This window comes from Podarcis bocagei (assembly GCF_964188305.1).
Source record: "Podarcis bocagei genome assembly, chromosome: 5".
In the NCBI taxonomy this organism is placed as follows: domain Eukaryota; kingdom Metazoa; phylum Chordata; class Lepidosauria; order Squamata; family Lacertidae; genus Podarcis; species Podarcis bocagei.
This window is the reverse complement of record NC_138129.1, coordinates 6,529,757-6,553,926: the sequence shown is the minus strand read 5'-3', so window position 1 is coordinate 6,553,926 and position 24,170 is coordinate 6,529,757. Positions and strand designations below refer to the sequence as shown.

The 24,170-nt window shown below is 47.7% G+C and overlaps 1 protein-coding gene across 1 annotated transcript in view; it reads right to left on the bottom strand.

The window, feature by feature from the left end:
* Positions 1-24,170, bottom strand: part of SLC2A4RG (SLC2A4 regulator) — a gene marked incomplete at its 5' end in the record, with an annotated part of 44,069 nt that overhangs the window by 4,722 nt on the left and 15,177 nt on the right. Inside the window, 6 exons of the mRNA XM_081195499.1 lie at positions 1,016-1,140; positions 2,830-2,955; positions 3,943-4,237; positions 5,551-5,651; positions 7,056-7,294; positions 9,350-9,459. Coding sequence (XP_081051625.1) covers positions 1,016-1,140; positions 2,830-2,955; positions 3,943-4,237; positions 5,551-5,651; positions 7,056-7,294; positions 9,350-9,459 — 996 coding nt within the window. The remainder of the gene's footprint in view (positions 1-1,015; positions 1,141-2,829; positions 2,956-3,942; positions 4,238-5,550; positions 5,652-7,055; positions 7,295-9,349; positions 9,460-24,170) is intronic.

Here is a 24,170-nt window from a genome sequence, read left to right as displayed (position 1 = left end):
CCAACCCCTCTCCATCCCAGGGCAAGCAGGGAGAGACAGGTGGTGGGACATAACAGAGAAGAGAATGTGCTTCTGTTTGGCCAAGGTGAGATGTAATCCTTATAGATCTATCTATCGAAGAAGCAAAACCGAAAAGCATTCAAGGCCTCTTCTACAAGGGACATCTACAGTGGAAGAGACTGGCTTTGTTCACTTTTTAAATTTTATTTTACAGGACATCTGCAAGCAAAGCATGCCCCTCTCCTGTTTTGCCTTCTGGTTTTCTCCAGAACGCAGAAAATCAGACCTTTCCCCCACCAGCGACTCTCTCTAGTTAAAAAAAACACATAATGGAACAGCTGAGCACTTTCGCCAGCTGAAGATGGCAAGTGGCCTGTTTCCTCTCTCTAGGAATCAACTCCATCACTTTAACCCTTCATTTTCCAAACAGCGCTGCTTTTAAGTTTCTTTTCACACACACCCAAACTGCATCACAGGGTGCATGGTCACAAGCGCAGGATGGAGTGAGAGGGGTTGGCGTGGGTGGGTGTCCATAAGTATTTAACCCTTTCCTCCCACCCCATAGCCCCGATGAAGACCCACCATCACCACCACATTTGGGGATAGGAAAAAGTGGACTGCCTACAGGAGCTTATGTGGGTCCCCCACGCCTGGAAGGAAAGTTGCTATTTCACAGGCAGCTTAAAGCAGAACAGATTTCAGTTGGGCATAGCTCAACTTTCTCCCTCTGGAAGCACCTCAAGTGTCAAATGGTGCTCATTCTACTCCAGAGGCACACCTGCAAGTTTCAATGTACAGTATGCGAGAAACAACTCCTTTCCCCTTAAATTCACCCCCACCCTAGATTTTAAAATGAGTTTCTTGAGGCACAGGCAGAACCTGAACAGATGAGGGTGAAAACCAAAACCTTTTAAGAGGCTAAGGGGGAGAGATGCAAATTTCCGTTCTATTTTCAAAACAGAGACGCCAAATTGTGGATGGAGGCGTAAGCAAGAGCACCGGCTGGCCAACTCACCTTGTGCCCGTGGCAGGCTTTGGCATGGAAGAGGGCACTGATGGGTGCCCCTTGGCAGCGGGCACAGGAGGGACCTGTGGGCGCTTTTCTCCTATGTCAGCAGGCCGGATAGGGGTTAGGCAGCCCTGGGTGGGGAAAGGAGAAAAAATATTACTTTTGTGCATCGTGCCCTAACTGTGCAGCAATCGGAGCAACAGCGATACAACTCTGGGCCCTGGGCGACAGCAGCAGCAGAGGAGACAGCTATCAAAGGCTGCTAGTCCTGATAGCTATGCTCTGCCTCCAGAGACAGCAAAGCTGCCTAATACAAGTTGCTGGAAACCACTGGAGAGGGCGTGTGTTCGAATCCTGCTTGCAGCTTTCCCACAGGCCTGTGGTCGGCCACTGTGAGAAGAGGATGCCAGATTAGATGGGCCAATGGCCTCATCCTGCAGCGCTCGTCTTATGTTCAGAGACCAGCATGGGACAGCTGCATCTTCTGTTGCCAAAGACATACCCACCCACCCACCAACGAGAGGCATCTTAATTAGTGGCGATGATAATAATAATAATAATAATAGTAATAATTTATTATTTATACCCCACCCATCTGGTTGGGCTTCCCCAGCCACTCTGGGCAGCTTCCAACAAAATATTAAAATACAGTAATGCATCAAACATTAAAAGCTTCCCTAAATAGGGCTGCCTTCAGATGTCTTCTAAAAGTATTTGACATCTGGTGGGAGGGCGTTCCACAGGGCGGGTGCCACTACCAAGAAGGCCCTCTGCCTGGTTCCTTGTTACTTGGCTTCTCGCAATGAGGGAACTGCCAGAAGGCCCTCGGAGCTGGACCTCAGCATCCGGGCTGAACGATGGGGGTGGAGACGCTCCTTCAGGTATACTGGACTGAGGCCGTTTAGGGCTTTAAAGGTCAGCACCAACACTTTGAATTGTGCTCGGAAACATCCTGGAAGCCAATGTAGGTTTTCAAGACCGGTGTTATGTTGTCTCAGAGGCCACTCCCAGTCACCAGTCTAGCTGCCGCATTCTGGATTAGTCGTAGTTTCTGGGTCACCTTCAAAGGTAGCCCCACATAGAGCGCATTGCAGTAGTCCAAGCGGGAGATAACCAGAGCACGCACCACTCTAGCAAGGCAGTCCGTGGGCAGGTAGGGTCTCAGCCTGCGTACCAGGTGGAGCTGGTAGAGAGCCGCTCTGGACACAGAATTAACTTGCGCCTCCATGGACAGCTGTGAGTCCAAAATGACTCCCAGGCTGCGCACCTGGTCCTTCAGGGGCACAGTTACCCCATTCAGGACTAGGGAGTCCTCCACACCTGCCTGCCTCCTGTCCCCAAAAAACAGTACTTCTGTCTTGTCAGGATTCAACCTCAATCAATGATGGGCAGTGACTACACCAATGGATCTCTATAGCCAGCAGCCGCATTTATTTATTCATTTCAAATAATTGTGGGGTTGGAAGGGCACCCGAGGGTCATCTAGTCCAACCCTCCTGCCGTGCAGGAATCTCAGCTAAAGCATCCAGGACAGGTAGCCACCCCTTTATATTTATTACCTTCATATACCACCTGTTCTTCTAAGGAGTTCAAAGTACACGGTCCGTCCGTCCCCCCCAATCGCAACGACGACCCTAAGAAGTAGGTTAGGCTGAGAGATGGTGGCTGGCCCAAGCTAACAACGGCCAGCGAGAGCTTCACGGCTGAGCAGGGGATTCGAACCCTGATCTCCCAGGTCATCATAGTACAACACTCTAACCGCTACACAACACTGGCAGAGGGGAGGGGAGGAGGCGAGCGTAGCCCTCTGGGTTACTTACCGGGGGGCTTTTAAAAAGGACAGGGGGCAGAGGTGGAAAAAAGGTTGGCTGCTGCCATGATATGCTGATTTCCATTCCAGTGGGGGGCGCTTTCAGATCGGCCAGCACGCCAGCAGGACCCGTCGCCTGGAAATCAAAGCAAAGTGGCATTTCTTGTTTTGTTTTTAGAAACAAAAGGTCACCAATTTTGAGGGTTGGGGGGGACACAGGAAAACCTGAGCCATCCTTATGCAGTGAGCATTTCCCCCAGCGATTCATATCCCACCCCTACTAAAACAGGGGTGGGCACGTCCGGCCTGGGTGGACCAAATGTTGCCCCCACCCCCGATTTCTCTCTGCAGCCCTTTCCCCTCCCCAGGGGCCACGCCCTGTCCAAGTGCTTAATGCATCGTTGATAGCCAGTGACGGCAGTGTAGTGGTTAGAGTGCTGGTCTAGGACCCTGGGAGCCCAGGGTTCGAATCCCCGCTCAGCCATGAAGCTCACTGGATGGCCTTGGGCCATTCGCTCACTCCCAGCCTAGCTTACCTCACAGGGTTGTTGTTTTGAGGGTAAAGCCCGGGAAGAGTATGCAGGCCGCCTTGAGCAAAGGTGAGATACAATTGCAATAAATAATCCTGCTTGCCTGGAAGCATTATAGAGACGTGTTACGCGTAGAAGCCTCTGACTTTTGCACAGCTGGAATATACCGTATTTTTCGCTCTATAAGATGCACTTTTTCCCTCCTAAAAAGTAAGGGGAAATGTGTGTGCGTCTTATGGAGCGAAAGCAGGCTGCGCAACTGTCCCAGAAGCCAGAACAGCAAGAGGGATTGCTGCTTTCACTGCGCAGCGATCTCTCTTGCTGTTCTGGCTTCTGAGATTCAGAATATTTTTTTCTTCTTTTCCTCCTTCAAAAACTAGGTGCGTCTTGTGGTCTGGTGCGTCTTATAGAGCGAAAAATACAGTAATCTGTGGTGCAACGGTAAGAGTCCTATTCATTGCTCTGTCCCGCTTTGCCTCTCTGGGCAAGCGGCCCCCAGAAGGTTGTGCATGAGTTGATGTGGCCCCCAAGCTGAAAAAGGCTCCTCGCCCCAGCCCCAAGCTCCAGCCAGCGCTCCAATGCGGAGAGCCCACCTGGTACGCATGGTCGGCTTGAATGTGGCAGACGCTTGTAGGCGCCGATTGGCTGAGGATGGCCATGTGCGTCGGCTGGCTCAGGTGAGGCGCCGCAGAAATGTCTGGACTGAACGAAGGAGGCCCTGGCGCTGGCTGCAGCTCCTCCAAGGCGGGAAAGGCCGGGGGCACGGAGGAGGTGGGGGAGACAGGCGTCAGGCTGGACAGGCCATCCGTCAAGGAGTCCACGTTGACATCCAGCTCCGTGTAGTAGAAGTCTTCCTCCCCGTCGCTCTGATCTAGGTCAGCTTTCCTCCTGGCGGAAGTAAAAAATAAAAATGGACGGGGGCCTAGCAGCAACCGCTGGAATCAGATCCCGCTGGCTGTCCTGGCTTCTTGCTTAGTCACGTGCAGCCTCTCCCGGGCAAGGGGAGCCGTCATCCCGCTGCCCGGGAGAGGCTGTGTGCGGCTATCCCATAAGCCAGGACAGCCAGCGGGTTCGCTGATCTGCAATCCCGCTGGCTGTCCTGGCTTCTGGGATTCAGAATATTTTTCTTCTTCTTTTCCTCTTCCAAAAAATTGGTGCGTCTTACGGTCTGGTGCGTCTTATAGAGTGAAAAACACAGTCGCTCCCTCCCTCCTGCCATCAGTGCCTCTGCACTTAATGTATTTTTCAGTCTATAGGACGCCCCCTATTTTGGGGGCCTCAAAATTTAGAAAATAGGGGGACTGAGCTTTTGGGGAGGATTATTTGGGGGGAATGCCGAAAATCGCTCACCCGCCAGAATGCAGCACACAACTGCTTGCGCCGCTTACAATCTCACTCAGGTGAGCGATTTTCAGAATCCCCCCCCCCCCAAATCAAGCGGCCAATGCCGAAAATCGCTCACCTGCCAGAACGTAGCACACTGTATTTTTAAGCGGCAAATGGCCGCTTGGTTGTTGAGGGGGGGAGATGCCCCCCTCAGCACTACCTGTGTGTAAGATGAGCCTAAATTTTGAACCTCATTTTTGGGTCAAAAAAGCTTGTCTTATACACGGAAAAATACGGTATTCTCTAGTTGCTTCTACAGATAATGCGTTCCTCGTTGAAATACACAAGTCCTACTAACGGGACGCGGGTGGTGCTGTGGTCTAAACCACAGAGCCTAGGACTTGCCGATCAGAAGGTCGGAGGTTCAAATCCCCGCGACGGGGTGAGCTCCCGTTGCTCAGTCCCTGCTCATGCCAACCTAGCAGTTCAAAAGCACGTCAAAGTGCAAGTAGATAAATAGGTGCTGCTCCAGCGGGAAGGTAAACGGCGTTTCCGTGCGCTGCTCTGGTTCGCCAGAAGCGGCTTAGTCATGCTGGCCACATGACCTAGAAGAACTGTCTGTTGACAAATGCCAGCTCCCTTGGCCAGTAAAGAGAGATGAGCGTGCAACCCCAGAGTCGTCCGCAACTGGACCTAATGGTCAGGGGTCCTTTTACCTTTACACACATAACTCTTTTCCCTCTTCATCTTCCTGCTTCCAAAAATGGGTTTAAGCATGCAACATGCCAACATTTCTCCCCACTGCAATCCCAACCTTCCCACAGTGCCAGCAACTGAACAGGCCCACCAGGCCTGACCAGGATGCCCAAACCTACCCCAGGTGGATGGTCCTGATGTGTTTCTGCATCCCAGACGAACTGCTCAACACCTTCCCACAGTTCTTCCACAAGCACTTGAACATCACCTTGGTGGAGTTCTGTAAGAAACGGGAGAAAGGACCATTTTGAGGGCCACCTCGGAGTCTCTACGCCTATCTTGCGGACCAGGAACCTGTTCCAGCCCTGGAAGATTTGGGCTAAAAGGTTACCAAGCAGCCACAATCAGAGACTTGTAGAATCACGGATTAAAAGGTTTATTATTTTCCATTGGGGGTTGAGCTCAACAAGCCCGACAGTAAGAGATGTTCAGCAGTGGAACAGTCACCCTCAGGAGGTTGTGGACTCTCCTTCCTTGAAGGTCTTTCAGCCGACGTTCGGTGAGCACCTGTCAGGAACTCTTTAGCTGAGATTCCTGCATTGCAGGGGGCTGGACTGGATGACCCCTGGGGTCCCTTCCTTTCCCCCCCCCAATTTTTTTAATTCATTTTATAACAGAAATAAACAACACAGACAGAAAAACAAACAATACAAACAAATTCTTGTCTTATCCTTATTTTTTTCTAAACGTTGTTCGCTGGGCTTCCCCAAGTCCCCCCTGTCTGATTTTCATTTTACCTCATCTTTAGCAGTTTACATATATATCATAATTTCTAACCATTATTTTTTTTACCACGCTTACTTTAACCATAAAAATACTCACATTTTATCACTTACAAATAATTTCAAAATATACTATCTTCTACTTCTAACCCTACAGCCTATATCCACTTCCAAAGCTATTCTAAGATTTAAAGATTAACATATTTTTTTCAAATATTCCTTAAGCTTCTACCGATCTTCCACTGCCTCTGGTCTCGGAGTCTCCCAGTCAGTTCGGCAAGTTCCATATACAGTCATACCTCGGGGTATGTAGTTTCCAGTTAAGTATTTTCGGGTTGTGCTCCACGGCGACCAGGAAGCAACAGTGTGCGTTACTTCCAGGTTTCGCCGCTCGCGCATGCGCAGACGCTCAAAATGATGTCACACGCATGCGCAGAAGCAGCAAAACACGACCTGCACACGCACAGACGTGGGTTGCGTTCGCTTCAGGATGTGAATAGGGCTCTGGAAGAGAGATCCCGTTCACATCCCGAGGTACCACTGTACCGTATTTTTTGCTCCATAAGACGCACTTTTTCCCTCCTAAAAAGTAAGGGGAAGTGTGTGTGTGTCTTATGGAGCGAATGCAGGCGGGAGGCTCTGCTCAGCGCTGCCTTTAAAGAGCCGCGCGGAGCGTGTGTGTGGCTCTTGCTGGCTTTTCCCCGAGGAGGGAGAAGGGACAGACAGTCTGCCCTTACAACATTTGATTCAGAATATTTCTTTTTCTTGTTTTCCTCCTCTAAAAACTGGGTGCATCTTATGGTTGGGTGCGTCTTATAGAGCGAAAAATGCGGTAGTCCATTGGGGTCCCTTCCAGCTCTATGATTCTTTCCCAAGATGCCCCCCTTGCTGCACTCTCTCACCTTCCTCTTCCTGGGGATGGGGTCCCCAAACAGGAAGTGAGTCGCCTCGGTCTCCTCCAGCTCCGACTGCAGCGAGGGAAGGAAGCTGGTGGGAGCCTCCGTGGAGAGCGGTGGAGACGGCGTCGAGGGGGTGGAGAGGTCACTGGGAGGATCCCAGCTCCAGTCGCCGCTGTTGTTACTGCTGCTGCTGCAGCTGGAGGACATGGCCGGGACTTCCTTCCAAACATCACCGTTGGTTTCTGCCGCGGGGTAGAAAAAAAAGACGTCAGAACTTCACACCACCCCAAGCACGTCTAAAACACTTGGGAGCACCAAAAACAACCAGCTGCCAGAACCATTTTCATTCCGAGGGCCACAGCCCCTTGTGTGGGACCCTCCGAGGGCCGGATGCCAGCAGGGCCAGAGTGAAGAGCCAGCAGGGCAGTCGGTGAAGCAGGTTTCGTTCCAGCCATGCAAAAGTCAGAGCTACGCATACCTCTTTCCATGCTTCATCCCACAACGTTTCCAAGCACCATTCAAAGTGTTGGTGCTGACCTTTAAAGCCCTAAATGGCTTTACCTGAAGGAGAATCTCCACCCCCATCGTTCAGCCCAGACACTGAGGTCCAGCTCTGAGGGCCTTCTGGCAGTTCCCTCATTGCGAAAAGTGAGGTTACAGGGAACCAGGCGGAGGGCCTTCTTGGTAGTGGCACCCACCCTGTGGAACGCCCTCCCAACAGATGTCCAGGAAATAAACAACTATCTGACTTTTAGAAGACATCTGAAGGCAGCCCTGTTGAGGGAAGTTTTTAATGTTTGAAGTTTTATTCTTTTTTTAATATTCTGTTGGGAGCTACCCAGAATGGGGAAACCCAGCCAAATGGGCGGGGTATACATAATAATTTATTATTATTGTTATTGTTATTATGCAAGCGGAGACCCTGGTGAACAAGGCTAAGCTAGCGGTGCAAAGAGCTTGGCATGGAACAGGGCTTCCTGCCAGGCACTCCAAATGTTCCCGTGGCAGCTTAAAGAGTAAAAAATAAAAATAATAAATTGCTACGCAAGCTGCAAGTATTGCAGAATGCTGCAGCACAATTGCTGACAGAAGTGAGGCCTTGTCAGCATATAACACTTGGACTTAGAGATCTGTACTGCTAGCTGATTTCTACCAGGCTAGGTTCAAGGTATACAAAGCCTTGATGACAACTTGCATTGCATTGCATTGCATTGCATTGTATTGTTGCGATTTCTTTGGACCCCATCAGCAAGGCCAAGAGGGCAACTGCTCAGGCTTTGCGCTCCAGGGAGGTCATCTCGGTGCTGCTAAAGCAGCAATCTGACTTCACCCTCAGAGGTGCACTCCATTGTCTCTTAAGACAGATGGGTGTCCACAAGTGACAACTTGTTTGCCTACAAAATCGCCTTGCCCATATGCGCCCACTTGACCACTTCAATTGGAGTTGGAACTGTTAGAGGTGCATTTGTAACAACTCAGTCTTTTGGTGTGGCAGCACCTAAACTTTAGGATTCCCTAACTACTCTTTTTGGCACCTTCTATCTAAATGTTTGGAGGGATGCGGGTGGCGCTGTGGGTTAAACCACGGAGCCTAGGGCTTGCTGATCAGAAGGTCGGCGGTTCGAATCCCCACAACGGGGTGAGCTCCCATTGCTCGGTCCCTGCTCCTGCCAACCTAGCAGTTCGAAAGCACGTCAAAGTGCAAGTAGAAAAATAGGTACCGCTCTGGCGGGAAGGTAAACGGCATTTCCATGTGCTGCTCTGGTTCACCAGAAGCGGCTTAGTCATGCTGGCCACATGACCTGGAAGCTGTATGCTGGCTCCCTCGGCCAATAAAGCGAGATGAGCGCTGCAACCCCAGAGTCGGCCACGACTGGACCTAATGGTCAGGGGTCCCTTTACCTTTACCTATCTAGATGTTCAGAAAGTTGATGCGACTTTTAATGTGTTTTTAGACTATTTAAGCTTTCTTCTGTTGTTACTTTTTCTTAGCTATCATTTTATTGTTTTATAATTTTTGCAAACTGATTTGAGGGTTTGCTTGTTTTTTTTTTACAATCAAGCAGTGTATGTATCTATATCTATAGTATTTTAAATATAAATCGTTTGGCAAACACAGCCACAGTGGATCAAGAGAAAGTTGGCCACACATGTGCTGTAAACCGTAAACCTGACATGTTGCAGAAACCCAAACGGGGTAGAGGCACCTTGTAAAATTATTCGGGACAATATTAGGAAGCAGGCATTGCCATTCTCAAAGCCCAACCTCCCCTCTTCTCCCAACATCTTTGCAATACCTGCGCTGAAACCGTTGGGTGGGTTGTTAAGCACAACCGGGCTGGTGGAGAGGCTGGTGAGGACTGCAGCCGCTATGACCTCGTCAATCCCCGCCTTTTCAGACAACTTTCTGCAGGACAGAGGAGAGGAAACACAACAACAACAACAACAACACATTGTCAAGAAGAGCAACTTCAAGCATAAATCCCTGCACAGAACTTGAAACAGCTGCTCACTGCTGGGCAAAGGCTGCCTTGGAGCCATCTACAGTTTTCTGAACTGGGAAGGGCGGGGTATAAATATTTTTTTAAAATAATAATAATAATAATAATAATAATAATAATAATAATAATTACAAACGCTCCTAGGAGTGGCCTTCATGCAAGACCCAAGATCTACCCACTCTGGAAGAATGGCAGATGAACGTGATAGACTATATGACATTGGCTGAAGTGAAGTGAATTGATGAATGTTAAAATGTTGAGGTTTTAGTAAGAAAAGGAGATTACAGCGACAAAAGATTAAGTAAAAGAAAAGAATAAATAAGGGATAAATTTGATAAAATTAATTAGGATTTGCTGAAATAATTTTGGAATTTGGGATGTAGAAAGGGGAGGTTTGGGGGAGTCAGAGAAGTGAGGTTTATGAAAAACCTCTTGTTTCTTTATTTGTTTGTATTGTTTATAAAACTGTGTAAAACTAATAAAAAATATTTATAAAAAAAAGAAAAACTGCTGTTCCTGGAAATAAGATTTTTCTAGCCCTCAAGGATGATGTTTTCTATATTATGGAGTTTTTAAAAAAGAAATAAATAAATCACAAAACAACATTTATACACAACACATATCTATCCTCCGGTTTATCAACCAACTGGTCCCCCCCTTCAGCTTACAGATTAATTGCTTAAAAACAGAAATTCAACAAAACATTGGTATGTTGAGATGTGCAAATAGCACAGGCAAAGGGATTAAGGCCCAGGGGTCAGCAAACTTTTTCAGCAGGGGGCCGGTCCATTGTCCCTCAGACCTTGTGGGGGGCCGGGACTATATTTGGGGAGGGGGAGAATGAACGAATTCCTATGCCCCACAAATAACCCAGAGATGCATTTTAAATAAAAGGGCACATTCTACTCATGTAAGAACACGCTGATTCCTGGACCATCCTCGGGCCGGATTGCGAGGGCGATTGGGCCAGATCCGGCCCCCGGGCTTTAGGTTGCCTACCCGTGAATTACGTTCTCAGGAGATTTTGCACTCTGCAGATTCCACCTCCCCCCCAAAATCCCTTTGTTTTTCTGTCCCATCCCCACCACAACCTTGACCTTCCAACTTTGACTTAGCCTCTTCTGAACAGGTCTCTCCCACAACACACAACCCAAACTGTCTGATTCCACATTTGCCTTTAGAAACAAGCACCACCTCCAGAGAAGGCACCTTAGCGCTTTGGAAGCTGTTCAGTCAAAGTTTCTAAGGCAGATTTTTTCTGTACCGTCATGCATCCCAAACGCATCATTGAGACTGGAGGCAAGTCTCCCTTCAGTAGAAGAACTGACTTGGCAAAGAACATTTAACTTCTGGCTTCGCCTAAACACAAATCCCCCCGGTTTACTATCCCTAGTGCTTCAAGACTTCCATAAAAATGCCTGGCTTAAAACTGTCTATCCAAAACTTCCCTCCTGTGGCCTATCCCCACAACACCTATTCACTATGGGCAACACTAAAGCAAACAGACTAATTGGTCAACGTCTAAAATATATTGAGCACCAGAACAACCTGGCCACTATTAGGAAATTCTGCCCTTGGTATGTTCAGTTTCCACCTCTCCATTTTGATTCTCTGGCCCCATATCTGCACAAACTTATTATTCCAAAATAGGTAAAGGTAGAGGGATCCCTGACCATTAGGTCCAGTCGTGGACGACTCTGGGGCTGCGGCGCTCATCTCACTTTATTGGCCGAGGGAGCCGGCATACAGCTTCCGGGTCATGTGGCCAGCAGGACTAAGAACCAGAGCAGTTCACGGAAACGCTGTTTACCTTCCCGCCAGAGCGGTACCTATTTATCTACTTGCACTTTGACGTGCTTTCGAACTGCTAGGTTGGCAGGAGCAGGGACCGAGCAACGGGAACTCATCCTGTCGCGGGGATTCGAACCGCCGACCTTCTGATCGGCAAGTCCTAGGCTCTGTGGTTTAACCCACAGCGCCACCTGCGTCCCATCCCAAAATACAGACGTGCTTTTCCACTTGCAAGACTGGATGTTTTGCCATCTGCGGCACTTGAGGGTCGATTCCAAAAGATTCCGCCTGAGAAACATCTTTGCCCCTGTGGAGATGGCAGCACCGAAACAGCGGCACATGTCCTCCTGTCCTGTACTCTCTACAAAGACCTGAGGAAAGAGATCATCACCCCACCCGTACTAGCCATCCCAGGGCGCTCAACCACTGTCACAATGTGCTTCCTTCTATCAGATCAAAATGAGCAGATCACAGCAAAGGTTGCTAGGTGCATAGCAGGGGCCATCAGAATAAGGGCCACTAACTGACGGCTGATTCAGGACTTTAAATTGTGCTTTTATATCAAACTTCCTTTTCTGCGTATACTGTAATGTTTTACTGTTGCTATGGCCATTGGCTAATGCGAATGAAGTTTTATTTATCTTATCTCCAGAGAAGGAGAGGCGCACATGAGGCTTAAAATGGAACACCCACATTTGAGCATGTTAGCACCCACCCCCTAAAGTGATGTCACCAAATTTCCGAGAGCGGGGCGTGTGTGTTCCCTGGGAGAAGCTGGACTTCCTCTGCGAACAGTACAGGGAGCTCCGAGCATAACATAAACAGGCGCCCCGGCCAAATTTGCCCCCCCCCCCTTCCACCCTCCAGCATTCTCGCTTAACTGAAGGTCACGCCAATTGGCTGGCGAGGCGCCCACTCCGCCAACCGTGACCACAAAAACAGCAACAGAGCCAAGCAGCTCTTCCTAAAGCAACTCCAAAATAACTTTTGCAGAGACCGGGAGGAATCAGCAGGCTGGAAGCCACATAAACTCAGCCCCAGGGCAGGGAGGAGAAGCGGAAGGAGAGGATGCCCCGTGCAACAGGAGGGGTTTGGGGTTTTTTGGGGGGGGGCAAAGTTCGGCACAAGCCCCGGCTGAAGAACAAAACGAAGCTGCACCCGGGATGTCTTTATAAATTACATAGAAAAAGAAGGCTTACGAGCATCGCTTGGCTTAGCGTAGACTAAATCCCACTGGCAATCAGAGTGTTTCTCCAAGACTTACCACTAAATACAGTTATCTGGGGGGGGGGGATGATTTACTACGTACGTTAGTGGATAGCGGGAAGTCATGATTCGAATTAAGGAGTGAAGCCAAAGCTGTGTAAAGAAGGCTTGTACTCCCTATGTAGAAGTTAATTTGAAAATATTTGTTTTTTGAAGTTAGCTCTATTTTTTTGTTTTTATTCTCTTTCTGTTTTTCCCCCTTTTTCTTTCTCTTTTCATTTTATTTATGTATAATGGATGTATCTATGTGTTTGCAATAAAGATTTTTTTTAAAAAAATGAAGCTGAACCCATCACTAGCCAGGCAAGGACATGGGTAGGCAAACTAAGGCCCGGGGGCCGGATCTGGCCCAATCGCCTTCTAAACCCGACCCTCAGACAGTCTGGGAATCAGCGTGTTTTTACATGAGTAGAATGTGGCCTTTTATTTAAAATGCATCTCTGGGTTATTTGTGGGGCATAGGAATTTGTTCATTTTTTCTTCAAAATATAGTCCGGCCCCCACAAGGTCTGAGGGACAGTGGACCGGCCCCCTGCTGAAAAAGTTTGCTGACCCCCTGGGCAAGTAGGTGCACCTGCGCACAGGGCTGGCCTGCTTTTTACGATCGTTTCTGTAACAGATTTCACGAATAAGAAAGTTCACATCAAAAATACAGCCGCCACCAATTCAGTGTTGGAAACTCAGAGAGGCACTAAATGGCTCCTGAAACCAGGGTTACAGCTGCTAAAACAGAATGTCTTGTTGCCATCTGGGGGCCAGGCAGCGAGAAACTTGCATCGCAGGTAGAATTCAACAAGGTGTGTGCTGAAAAAAGGGCATGATCCAGGGATCCCCAGACATGCAGATCCAGAGGGTGGAGGTGTCACATGCCATCCTGCCGCCCGGGCATCTTCACTCGGTTGGAAGCGGCCGATAGCCAGGTGCAAAATGCGCCTGGCGAATTTGTAGCGCTGCCGCCAGTACCTCCTCCAAGACAAACAAGTGCAGAAAGCAATGAGCACATGGTGCATTGGGAACATGAGAGGCATTTTGTTGGTCAGTACTAGGGTGTTAAGTTTGGCCACTGTACAGTGGTACCTCGGGTTAGGGACGCAGGTGGCGCTGTGGGTTAAACCACAGAGCCTAGGACTTGCTGATCAGAAGGTCGGCAGTTCGAATCCCTGTGACGGGTTGAGCTCCCGTTGCTCGGTCCCTGCTCCTGCCAACCTAGCAGTTCAAAAGCACCCCTAAGTGCAAGTAGATAAATAGGTACCGCTCCAGCGGGAAGGTAAACGGTGTTTCCGTGAGCTGCTCTGGTTCGCCAGAAGCGGCTTAGTCATGCTGGCCACATGACCCGGAAGCTGTACGCCGGCTCCCTCGGCCAATAAAGCGAGATGAGTGCCACAACCCCAGAGTCGGCCACGACTGGACCTAATGATCAGGGGTCCCTTTACCTCGGGTTAAGAACTTAATTCGTTCTGGAGCTCCGTTCTTAACCTGAAATCTGGGGAAAGTAGATTGAGGGTTTTGCCCCTCTCATAATGAGAGAATCCAATGACGTTGAACTACAAGGTAAGCGGTTTGCCAAATGGCACGGCCGGCTCTTGAGCGTGTGTCCCTGCTGCGGCCAGACAGTGACAGATGCTGAAGTTACAAAGCCAATTGCAGCGTTTCCTGTCTTGTGACATTTGCCGGAGAAACAGAAGCTTTTCTCTCTCTCTCTCACCGGTTTGACTTTACGGCTGGCTTGGCAGGTCATACAAGCAGCAGAACTGAATTATAGAGCTCCTTTCGGTTCTTCCCCCCCCCCTCTCTACCTCCCACCAGTTTAGAATGCGCACCTCACATTATATGGGGTGTTTTTTATGCTTGAATGTTGGAAATGGGGGACACCACATCATGGTTGCTAGGCTTCTGCCTTTGCTGGTTTTTCTGCTGAATAACTGAGGAGGATACCTTGCCTGCAGAAAAATCAGTGTGGGGAGCGCTTGCTTGTTGGGCTGCAGAGCAGCCAGGTCACTCCTGGTGCTTCTGCAACAACACAGCCAGACCTTCCACCAAACCACAAAGCTAGGAGGAAATGTGGAGGGGTGGGGGTGTCACTGTGCAACTTTGGTGGGGGTGGGGAGGAGGGAAGGAAGGCTAGTCCATTGCCACACTCCCCAGTACACTTGCTCTGGAGAGAGAGAATCTAGAAGCCGTCAAAATATATAATAATAATAATAATAATAATAATAATAATAATAATAATAATAATAATAAATAAATAAATAATAAATAATAATTTTATTTATACCCCGCCCTTCCCAGTTCAAAAACTGGGCTCACGGTGGCTAACAACAAATGTAAAACACTTAACTATAAAAGCAGCATAAAACACAGTATAAAAACATGAATAACAATAAAATTCAAAAATCAATTTAGGGGAAATAAGCATTGGATAATCCCCAGGGCTAGCTGGCTGAACTGGTCCTATTATGCAAAGTGGGAGACGCTATGCTAAACTAATTTCTGCCACTTGCAGAATTTGGCTGTGCTCAGCACAAAATCTGGATTGCCTGGGTGCAAATTTTAATTTAATTTAATTTTTTTAAAAAGCAGGCAACACCCTGCTCACACATTCCAGGCTGCAGAGGCTGTCAAAGCCATCTTGGGCTTGCGGAAAGGCCTGATCCAGGAAGCTTCACTCAGATAAGGGGTCAAAGGACTCCCCGGTGCACAAGTGTAAACAACGGCAAAAAGGCTCCTCCCTCCCAAACTCACAGCCTATCGCCTCCCTCCCGCTGAGCCGCACCAGCCAATGGGAAGCCGGTGCCTGAGCGATTTGACAGCCTAGTGCGAAATCTGGGCTCCCCTCCATCCCAGCGATGGAGAACCTTGGCTCTCAACTCCCACATGACTTCCTGTAGCAGCAGCTCAGGATCCCAGAAAGGACAAACAAATAACGCATTTCTCTTCCGTCCAAGCCGCGGGAAGCGGCTGCCAAACATCCAAGCTGGAGAAAGCAAAGGCCAGAAATGGAACGTCCTGTTTCCAGGCCTTTAGCAACCAAGTTGCAAAGAAAACCAGGCAGGCTTTACACTTTAAAAGAGACGCCTGTCTGCAACGGTTTCGTTTTGGGTCCTGCATCACCTGCCACCGCTCTTAAGACCATACAGTGGTACCTCGGGTTAAGTACAGTGGTGCCCCGCAAGATGAATGCCTCGCAAGACGGAAAACTCGCTAGACGAAAGGGTTTTCCGTTTTGGAGATGCTTCGCAAAACGAATCTCCTATGGGCTTGCTTCACAAGACGACAATGTCTTGCGAGTTCCTGCTGGGTTTTTTTCCTCCCCCCCTTTTTTCTAAGCCGCTAAGCCGCTTATCAGCTGATCCGATAAGCCGATAAGCCGCTAAAAGCGCTAATCTGTCAATGGGCTTGCTTCCCAAGACAAAAAAACCGCTAGACAAAGAGAATCACAGAACAGATTCTTTTTGTCTTGCGAGGCACCACTGTACTTAATTTGTTCCGAAGGTCCATTCTTAACCTGAAACTGTTCTTAACCTGAGGTAACACTTTAGCTAATGGGGCCTCCCATTGCCACCATGCAATTTCTGTTCTCATCCTGAAGCAAAGTTCTTAACCTGAAGCACTATTTCTGGGTTAGTGGAGTCTGTAACCTGAAGCGTATGTAACCCGAGGTACCACTGTATTTAGGACTGGAGGCTGCAGAATCGTTATGGCCCTGCTATCCAAGCACACTGGAAGACCCCAGCTGGTTAGATAATGCCAAGATCACAGGATTTGGCCCCATACAGGACGGCTGCATATTCTTGTATTGCCGGGGGGGGGTGGACTAGAGGATCCCTCAGGGTCCCTTGCAATCCTGGGATTTTATGCAGCTCTGCCAGATGAGGCCAAGGGCCCTTCTGGTCTAGCATCCTGTCCTCAGGTACGTCCAAAGTCCCTAATCCGGCCTGCCGGTTGTTTTAATACTGCCCCTATGACAGTTAATTTCCTGGGGTGAAATTCTAAAAGGAGGTCAACCATTTTAACCCTAAAAAAAAGAGCTCAACAACTTTGGGGGGAAATCCAAAAAGATGCTCAACAACTTCAGTCCCAAAAAAGGTCAACTTTGGTCGGCCCTCAGGCATGTTCACTTCATCAAATCTGGCCCTCTTTGGAAAATGTTCGGACATCCCTGCTCTATGGGAAGCCAGAAGCAGGATCCGAGAGGAAGAGGCCTCTCCCCTTGTGGTCTCCAGAAACTGGCATTCAGAAGTGTTAATAACAATAATAACAATAATAATAATAATAATAATAATAATAATAATAATAATAATAATTTATTATTTATACCGCGCCCATCTGGCTGAGTTTCCCCAGCCACTCTGGGTGGCTTCCAATCGAGTGTTAAAACAATACAGCATGAAATATTAAAAACTTCCCTAAACAGGGCTGCCTTCAGATGTCTTTTAAAGATAGGATAGCTGCTTATTTCCTTCACATCTGAAGGGAGGGCGTTCCACAGGGCAGGTGCCACTACCGAGAAGGCCCTCTGCCTGGTTCCCTGTAACTTGGCTTCTTGCAGTGAGGGAACAGCCAGAAGGCCCTCGGAGCTGGACCTCAGTGTCCGGGCAGAACGATGGAGGTGGAGATGCTCCTTCAGGTATACTGGACCGAGGCAGTTTAGGGCTTTAAAGCTCAGCACCAACACTTTGAATTGTGTTTGGAAACGTACTGGGAGCCAATGCAGATCTCTCAGGACCAGTGTTATGTGGTCCCAGCAGCCACTCCCAGTCACCAGTCTAGCTGCCGCATTCTGGATTAATTGCAGTTTCCAGGTCACCTTCAAAGGTAGCCCCAAGTAGAGCGCATTGCAGTAGTCCAAGCGTTGCTGCCTCCAACTGTGGCATGAAGCCATTGCTAGCCCCCTCCTCCAGGAATTTGCCCTATCATCTTTTACGGCAATCTCAAGTTGGCAGCCACCACTGCCCTCCTGTGGCAGAGAGTTCCGCAGTTCCACAACATGCTCCGTGTGAAGAAATTCTTTTATCTGCCCTGAACGTTCCAACTTTCAGCTTCCCTGGCCGTCCGCAAATTCTAGTGTTATGAGAGAGGGAGAGAAAAAAGCCTACAGCTTAAACTGAAAATGGCAGAAAGCTAGAAGCCTGATCACCTGCTGTGACCTAGGGGCGATTTCTACTGCTTTGCAACTCCACAAGTGTTCTCATTGGTAAAGAGCTGTCCAAAAAGGATTCAGGACATGAAGACCAATCCTATGGCAAAGTTCAACAGAGCTTACTTCCAGGTAAGAGGGATGAACAGTTAAGCCACTCTGAGAATTGGAGCTCCTGAACTGCTCTTTGACCATACAGTGGTGCCTCGCAAGACGAAAAGAATCCGTTCTGTGATTCTCTTCGTCTAGCGGTTTTTTCGTCTTGCGAAGCAAGCCCATTGAAGGATTAGCGCTATTAGCGGCTTTTAGCGGCTTATCTGCTGATCAGATCAGCTGATAAGCGGCTTAGCGGCTTAGAAAAGGGGGGGAGGGGGAAAAACCAGCAGGAACTCGCAAGACATTGTCGTCTTGCGAAGCAAGCCCATAGGAAATTCGTTTTGCGAAGCACCTCCAAAACGGAAAACTCTTTCGTCTAGCGAGTTTTCCGTCTTGTGAGGCATTCGTCTTGCGGGCACCACTGTAATTATAAATTATTATTATTACATTGTAGCTCCGGGAGCAGGGTGTCCTAACAACTTTCAGTGTCCTTAAAACTATAACTCCCAGGATTATAACACACATCTACATTCCTTTAATAAGCTCAGGGTATGTATCCATGGGATTAATGCCAACCCCTTATTTGACCTGAAAGGAATATGTGTGTGTGTGTGTGTGTGTGTGTGTGTGAGAGAGAGAGAGAGAGAGAGAGAGAGAGAGAGAGAGAGAGATAGGGCACCATCCGACTACACTTTCTGGAAGGCACACACAGGTCTCTGCCCCGAGGAACTTACAAGTCTTCCATTCAACACAGGGGAAGACACAGTTCAGGGCAGTTATTTGTTTGTTTATTACCATAAATTGGTATACCGCCCTTCATGCATAGAACTCAGGGCGGTTCGCAGAATGAAAACACAAAACAAGAACACAAAATACGTAATAAAAACAAGAACAAAACAGACCCGTAACACCCTCGTTCTTCCAAGTTATGCGCACTTAGGCTTAGCTGTCGAATGTTTAGGAACTGAATGAATGATTTTATTATTACGGTCACTGACCGGTTCCGACTCACTTACAATATCAGGAAAATCATAAAAAAACCACAGGAATACATTGAACTGCAATTGGGTACAACAGAGAGAATACAGATATAGCGGCAGTTAAAAATATGTATTAAATCTTGATCACTAAAATATAACCTAAAATTGTCACTGAAAAACCTTAATCATTTTGGTAGTACAGCTTGTTCCCTAAGTTTTATGGCAGTCACACAGAATTTGGTGATCTCTAAATCCTTGTCCTCTACCAGGAGTTTTAGACATTGAAGTTCGGACCCATTTGGAGATTTTTGTATAACAGGAGTGATAAATGCCGAGCGTATATCCCCGTAGAAACGGCAGCATAACAAGACACGAGAGACAGTTTCTACCTCCATCAAGCCGCAGGGGCAGACTCGTTCCACATACGGTTTACCCTCAAATCTGCCCTGCAATAAGGCAGATGGCAGCACAGTGAATCTAGCAAGGGTAAAAAACCGTCTGTATTTGGGCATTTCCAATTTTGACCAATAATTTGCCAGGGCAAATCCTTTCCCATTATCTTGTATTGCTGGGTGTTTATTCATCTTGCTCACGTGGCATTGCAGTTCCACATATGTTTAGGAACTTTGGAGTTAAGGATTTAAAGAAAAGGTGGATTTGGGGGGGATTTGCAGTGGAGGGAAAGAGAGAGAGAATAAATTGCTTCCTTCCCCACCCCAAACCCTCCAGGCACACAAAAGGAAAATGAGCTTGCACACCCAGTGCGCAAACACACCCAGCGCACCAGGCGGGAGCAGGGAGACAGAGGGAGCCAAGTGGGCTAGGGGCCAAGCTGAGCTGTTTACTACCACACAGCAATGCCTTAACAGGTCTCTCTAGACTGCTCTGCATTGCAGGCGCCCAGAGGCAACCCTCTGGGATGAACAGCACTCCGGGACGGACGAGTATCAAGTTACCCAGTCCTTGGAAGGGAGGGTTTAGTCCTTCCGCCCTGCACTGGTGGGCACATGTGTACACACACACACACACACACACACACCTCTCTCTTAGCAGCTACAGAAATGCGCTCCTGAGCCAAAGTCCGGGATGGCGATGGAGAGGAGAGGGAGGAAGGGAACAGAGGACGTTTTGCAACCGGGTAGTTTTGGCCCAGACAAAAAGCTTGTATGGTGCGCAGCTCAACCGCCCTCCAGCGTTTAACAAGCCCTCCACGTAAACGTAAGAATGGCATCACTTTCATGGAATCTGCAGAGGGGACCCCAACGGTCATCTAGTCCAACCCCCCGCAAGGCAGGAATCTCTCAACTAAAGCATCGCTGAGAAATGCACAAACACACAAACACAACCTCTGCTTAAAAGCTCCACCACCTTCCGAGGGAGACCGTTCCACTGTTGAATAGCTCTTGCCATCAGAAACTACTTCCCGATGTTTAGTTGGAATCTCCTTTTTTGTAACTGGAAGCCACGGGTTCAAGTCCTACCCTCCAGAGCAGGAGGAAACAAGCTTGAGTTAGGTCTGGATTACCATATACAGTCATACCTTGGATTACAGATGCTTTAGGTTTTTCGTTTTTTCGGGTTACGGATGCGCCGAAACCCGGAAGTACCGAAACGGGTTACTTCCGGGTTTCGGCAGTCTCGCATGCACCAAAGCGCTAAATTGCACTTTGCAACATCAAATCGCAACCCACGCGTGCACAGACGCGCCGCTGCGGGTTGCGAACGTGCCTCCCACACGGATCACTTTCGCAATTCGAGCGTCCACTGTACTATTCTTTATAAAGCTGACTTGTAATGCAAAATAAAAACATCTCCTTATAGACTTGAAAGCTGAAGTGTTCTCACAACGGACCCACACTGCAGGAACCAGCACGCAGGACCCAAGTCACAATCGCCCTCCCTCCCCTCCTGTGTTTTCCAGCAACCGGGATTCGGAAGCATTGCTTGCTGCAGAGTCCAAGATGTGCAGAGCGCCCCTCCTAATGCCAGCAGAGTGTGCCAAAAGAACAGAGAAACACCAGACAGTTGTACTAGGAAGAGACAGCTGCTTTAGCGACATTGTAATGCAGTTTCAGTTAGAGTTGATGACCTGTTGATGGCATTTTACCATTGTACTGTTGAGAGTGTATAAACTTAAGGTCTGTGTGTGTGGTTTGGGAGCTGCACGGTCAGGGAAAAAACAATGCTGTCCAGGGTTGTAAAGACTGCGGAGAGAATAATTGGGTGCACTCTTCCCACCTTGGATCAAATCTATGCTTCCAGGTGTCAGAAGAAAGCTGCAGAGATAGTGCAGGACAGTGCGCACCCCAGAAACGATCTCTTTCAGTTTCTGCCTTCTGGAAGAAGGAACAGCGTTATAAAGACCAGGACTAGCCGCCTGAGAAACAGTTTCTATCCAAATGCGATTTTGGTTTTAAACGCAGTGTAAGGAGTCTGCATGGGAGTATATTATATTTAAAGATGGGGCATCAGAGTTTTTAGGGGGCTAACCAGGTTGGGATAGCTGGGATAGCAGGCTTGCTGGTTTTTGAATGTCTTATGTGGATTTTTCAATTTCGTTGTTCTATATGGGACAATGACAATAAAGATTATCGTATCGTACCGTCTCCTTTCAGCATACAGACTATGCTCTGGCCAAGGGGCAGGAGCCAAGAGGAAACCACAAACACAACAGCATAAACCTAAACCACTGGTGCCTGTTGCTGGCAATAATAGACAGTAATCTTGGGTACCACGCAAGTGCCTGAAAACTCACTTCCCAGCTTGCCAAGTTGACTTTTCAACCTGTCTGCTTAAAATACGGCCAAGATCCGGACATGTGCAATTCGTTGAACGCAGCAAACTACCAATTGCAGACTGATATGCTCCAACATCTTCACAATCTGTCCCCCCCCCCTTCTGTTTTTTGGAAATCATGGGAGTTTGCGCATTCCTGCCGTTGGCCGTTCCAAAATTCTCCAGCAAAACTCTCCTATCTCCAGCTGCGGAGGCAGGGCATCACCATCCCACCAGGTGGCGCTCCAGCCACGGCCACCTTGATTAACAGGAGTCCACACACACACACACACACACCCCGCGGGCAGAGGAAGTGGCGTCCTGCCGCTCAGACAGCAAAGCGAAGCAGCGCCTCCTCTGCCTGTAATCCAAGAAGATTAAACACACACATAATTTGCTGCCTGCTTTAAGGCCTATTTTTAGCCCAGGTGCTTCCCCCGGCACGGAAAGTGATGCGGCCTGCCAGCGTGCACCGCACTGCCAGCTCAGGGAGCTCACAAGCGGCACTGCTGTGCATGGCCTGCACACGCCTGCTGCAGCAGAGAATGCCCACCACAAGCGTGGGGCTGACAGCTTGTGCAGGAGGGGCAGAGGAAGGGGGAGGTTAGAGACCTGGAGGCCTTGGGAACCTGAACCTGGAGATCAGGGGGGACAAAAATCAATGATTTTTTAAAAATAAATAAATAAAATTGGATATTTTTTAATTTACATTTGATTTTTAAAATTCCTTAAATCTTTCTAAAGATGGTTTTTTTATTTAAATTACATTAGACTCCAAAGGCTATTCATCAGGAAATACGGATTTGCTTTAAGTTTTTCATGTGTGCTAAGAACTCAGTCTAAGTTCTTTTTTATAAAAAAAAAAAATGTTGAACCACATCAGCTAACAAACATGTATACATATGCTACAATGTTATTGCTGCAGTTAAATAAATTGTTTACATTGTTATTAAGGAAATGATGGTTTTTCTCCTTCCAGTAAAGAACAGCAGAAAAGTTGTCCAAACAGAAACAGTTAACTTATTAAACCTTACAATAATGTCCTAATTATCGGTCTATGTAATCAGTAATTTTTGATGTAACTGACAAACTACTCTGAAAATTTATTATTCCAAAAATGAAATCTTCATCTGGTTGTAAATATTAAGCTTATACCAGCAAGAATAAGTCTTTCTTTAAAAAAAAGAAAAGATTTAAATCAAGTCTTACTGACGAGTGATTTAAATCGTGATTTAAATCAAATTCACCCTGGCCTCAAGCAATATCCTTTCAACAAAAGACTGAAGCTGATGTTTCCTGCACCCGAAGCATGTGCTCTACAGATGAATTGCGGCCCATTGCTCTTGAGCGATCCACCTAGCTCTGCTCAAAATGCCTGCGATTCTTCAGGGTCTCAGGCACAGCCTTGTTCCCGGGAGATGTCAGCATTCGAACTCGGCTCCCTCCATCGTTCCAGCACTCAGTTACGCCAGCCCACCCCCATTAAACTGAAAACTCTGAAGGCAGAGAACTCAGGGTGCAGAATAATCTGGGACATACATGGGAGTATGAAAGGGGATCATCTGCAGGACACCCCCCAGGAACCCAAATTCTGCAAGCAGAATAGTGGGATTCTGCAACCCGCAGAACACCACACAAGCTGAACAAGTTTGCAAAACGTCTTCTCCTGGGTATACTTTTCATTTAATTAATCAAAATTTAAACTAAACAGATCAAAGACCAAGATCTTAACAAAGAATTTGAGAAATGAGATAAAAGGCAAATTAGAGAGACAACATGGAATCGAAGTAACCAAAAAAGTAAAATATTTAGGTATTTGGCTCACACCTAAAAATATAAATCTAATTGAAGATAACTATACAGCAACCTGGAATAAAGTTAAAAAAGACCTGGATGTCTGGAACAGAGTAAACCTTTCGTGGCTTGGCAGGATGGAGGCAATAAAAATGAATATTCTTCCTAAGATGTTGTTCCTCTTCCAAAATATTCTGGTCATCAGAGGGACTAAAATATTTAAAGATTGGCAGAAAGTCCTCTCTAGGTTCATATGGCAGGGAAGGAGGCCAAGGATTAGATACAAATTACTCACGGACCGAAAGGAGAGAGGAGGACTGGCGGTACCCAACTTAAGATTATATTATGAAGCAGCCTGCTTATGCTGGGTGAAAGATTGGATAACTCTGGAAAACAAGGACCTATTAGAACTTGAGGGTGTAGAAAACAGGTTCGGCTGGCATGCCTATCTTTGGTCAAGTAAAGGGAAAGTACATAAGAGCTTTTCGAACCATATTGTCAGAGGTCCGATATACGAAGTCTGGGAAAGAAATAGAAAACTGTTAGAATCTAAAACACCCTGGTGGCTACCCCCAACAGATATCTTATCATTTAAAAAAACAAATTTGGATGAACAACACCTAACATATGAAGATTTACTGACAAGCTCCCATGAAGGCTGGAAATTAAGACCGTATGAGGAACTGCAAGGAAAGCTGAAGGGTTGGCTACATTATCATCAAATTAATGCAAGATGGACGGAAGACAAGAAAGTAGGAATGAGTGAAAAGAAATCAAG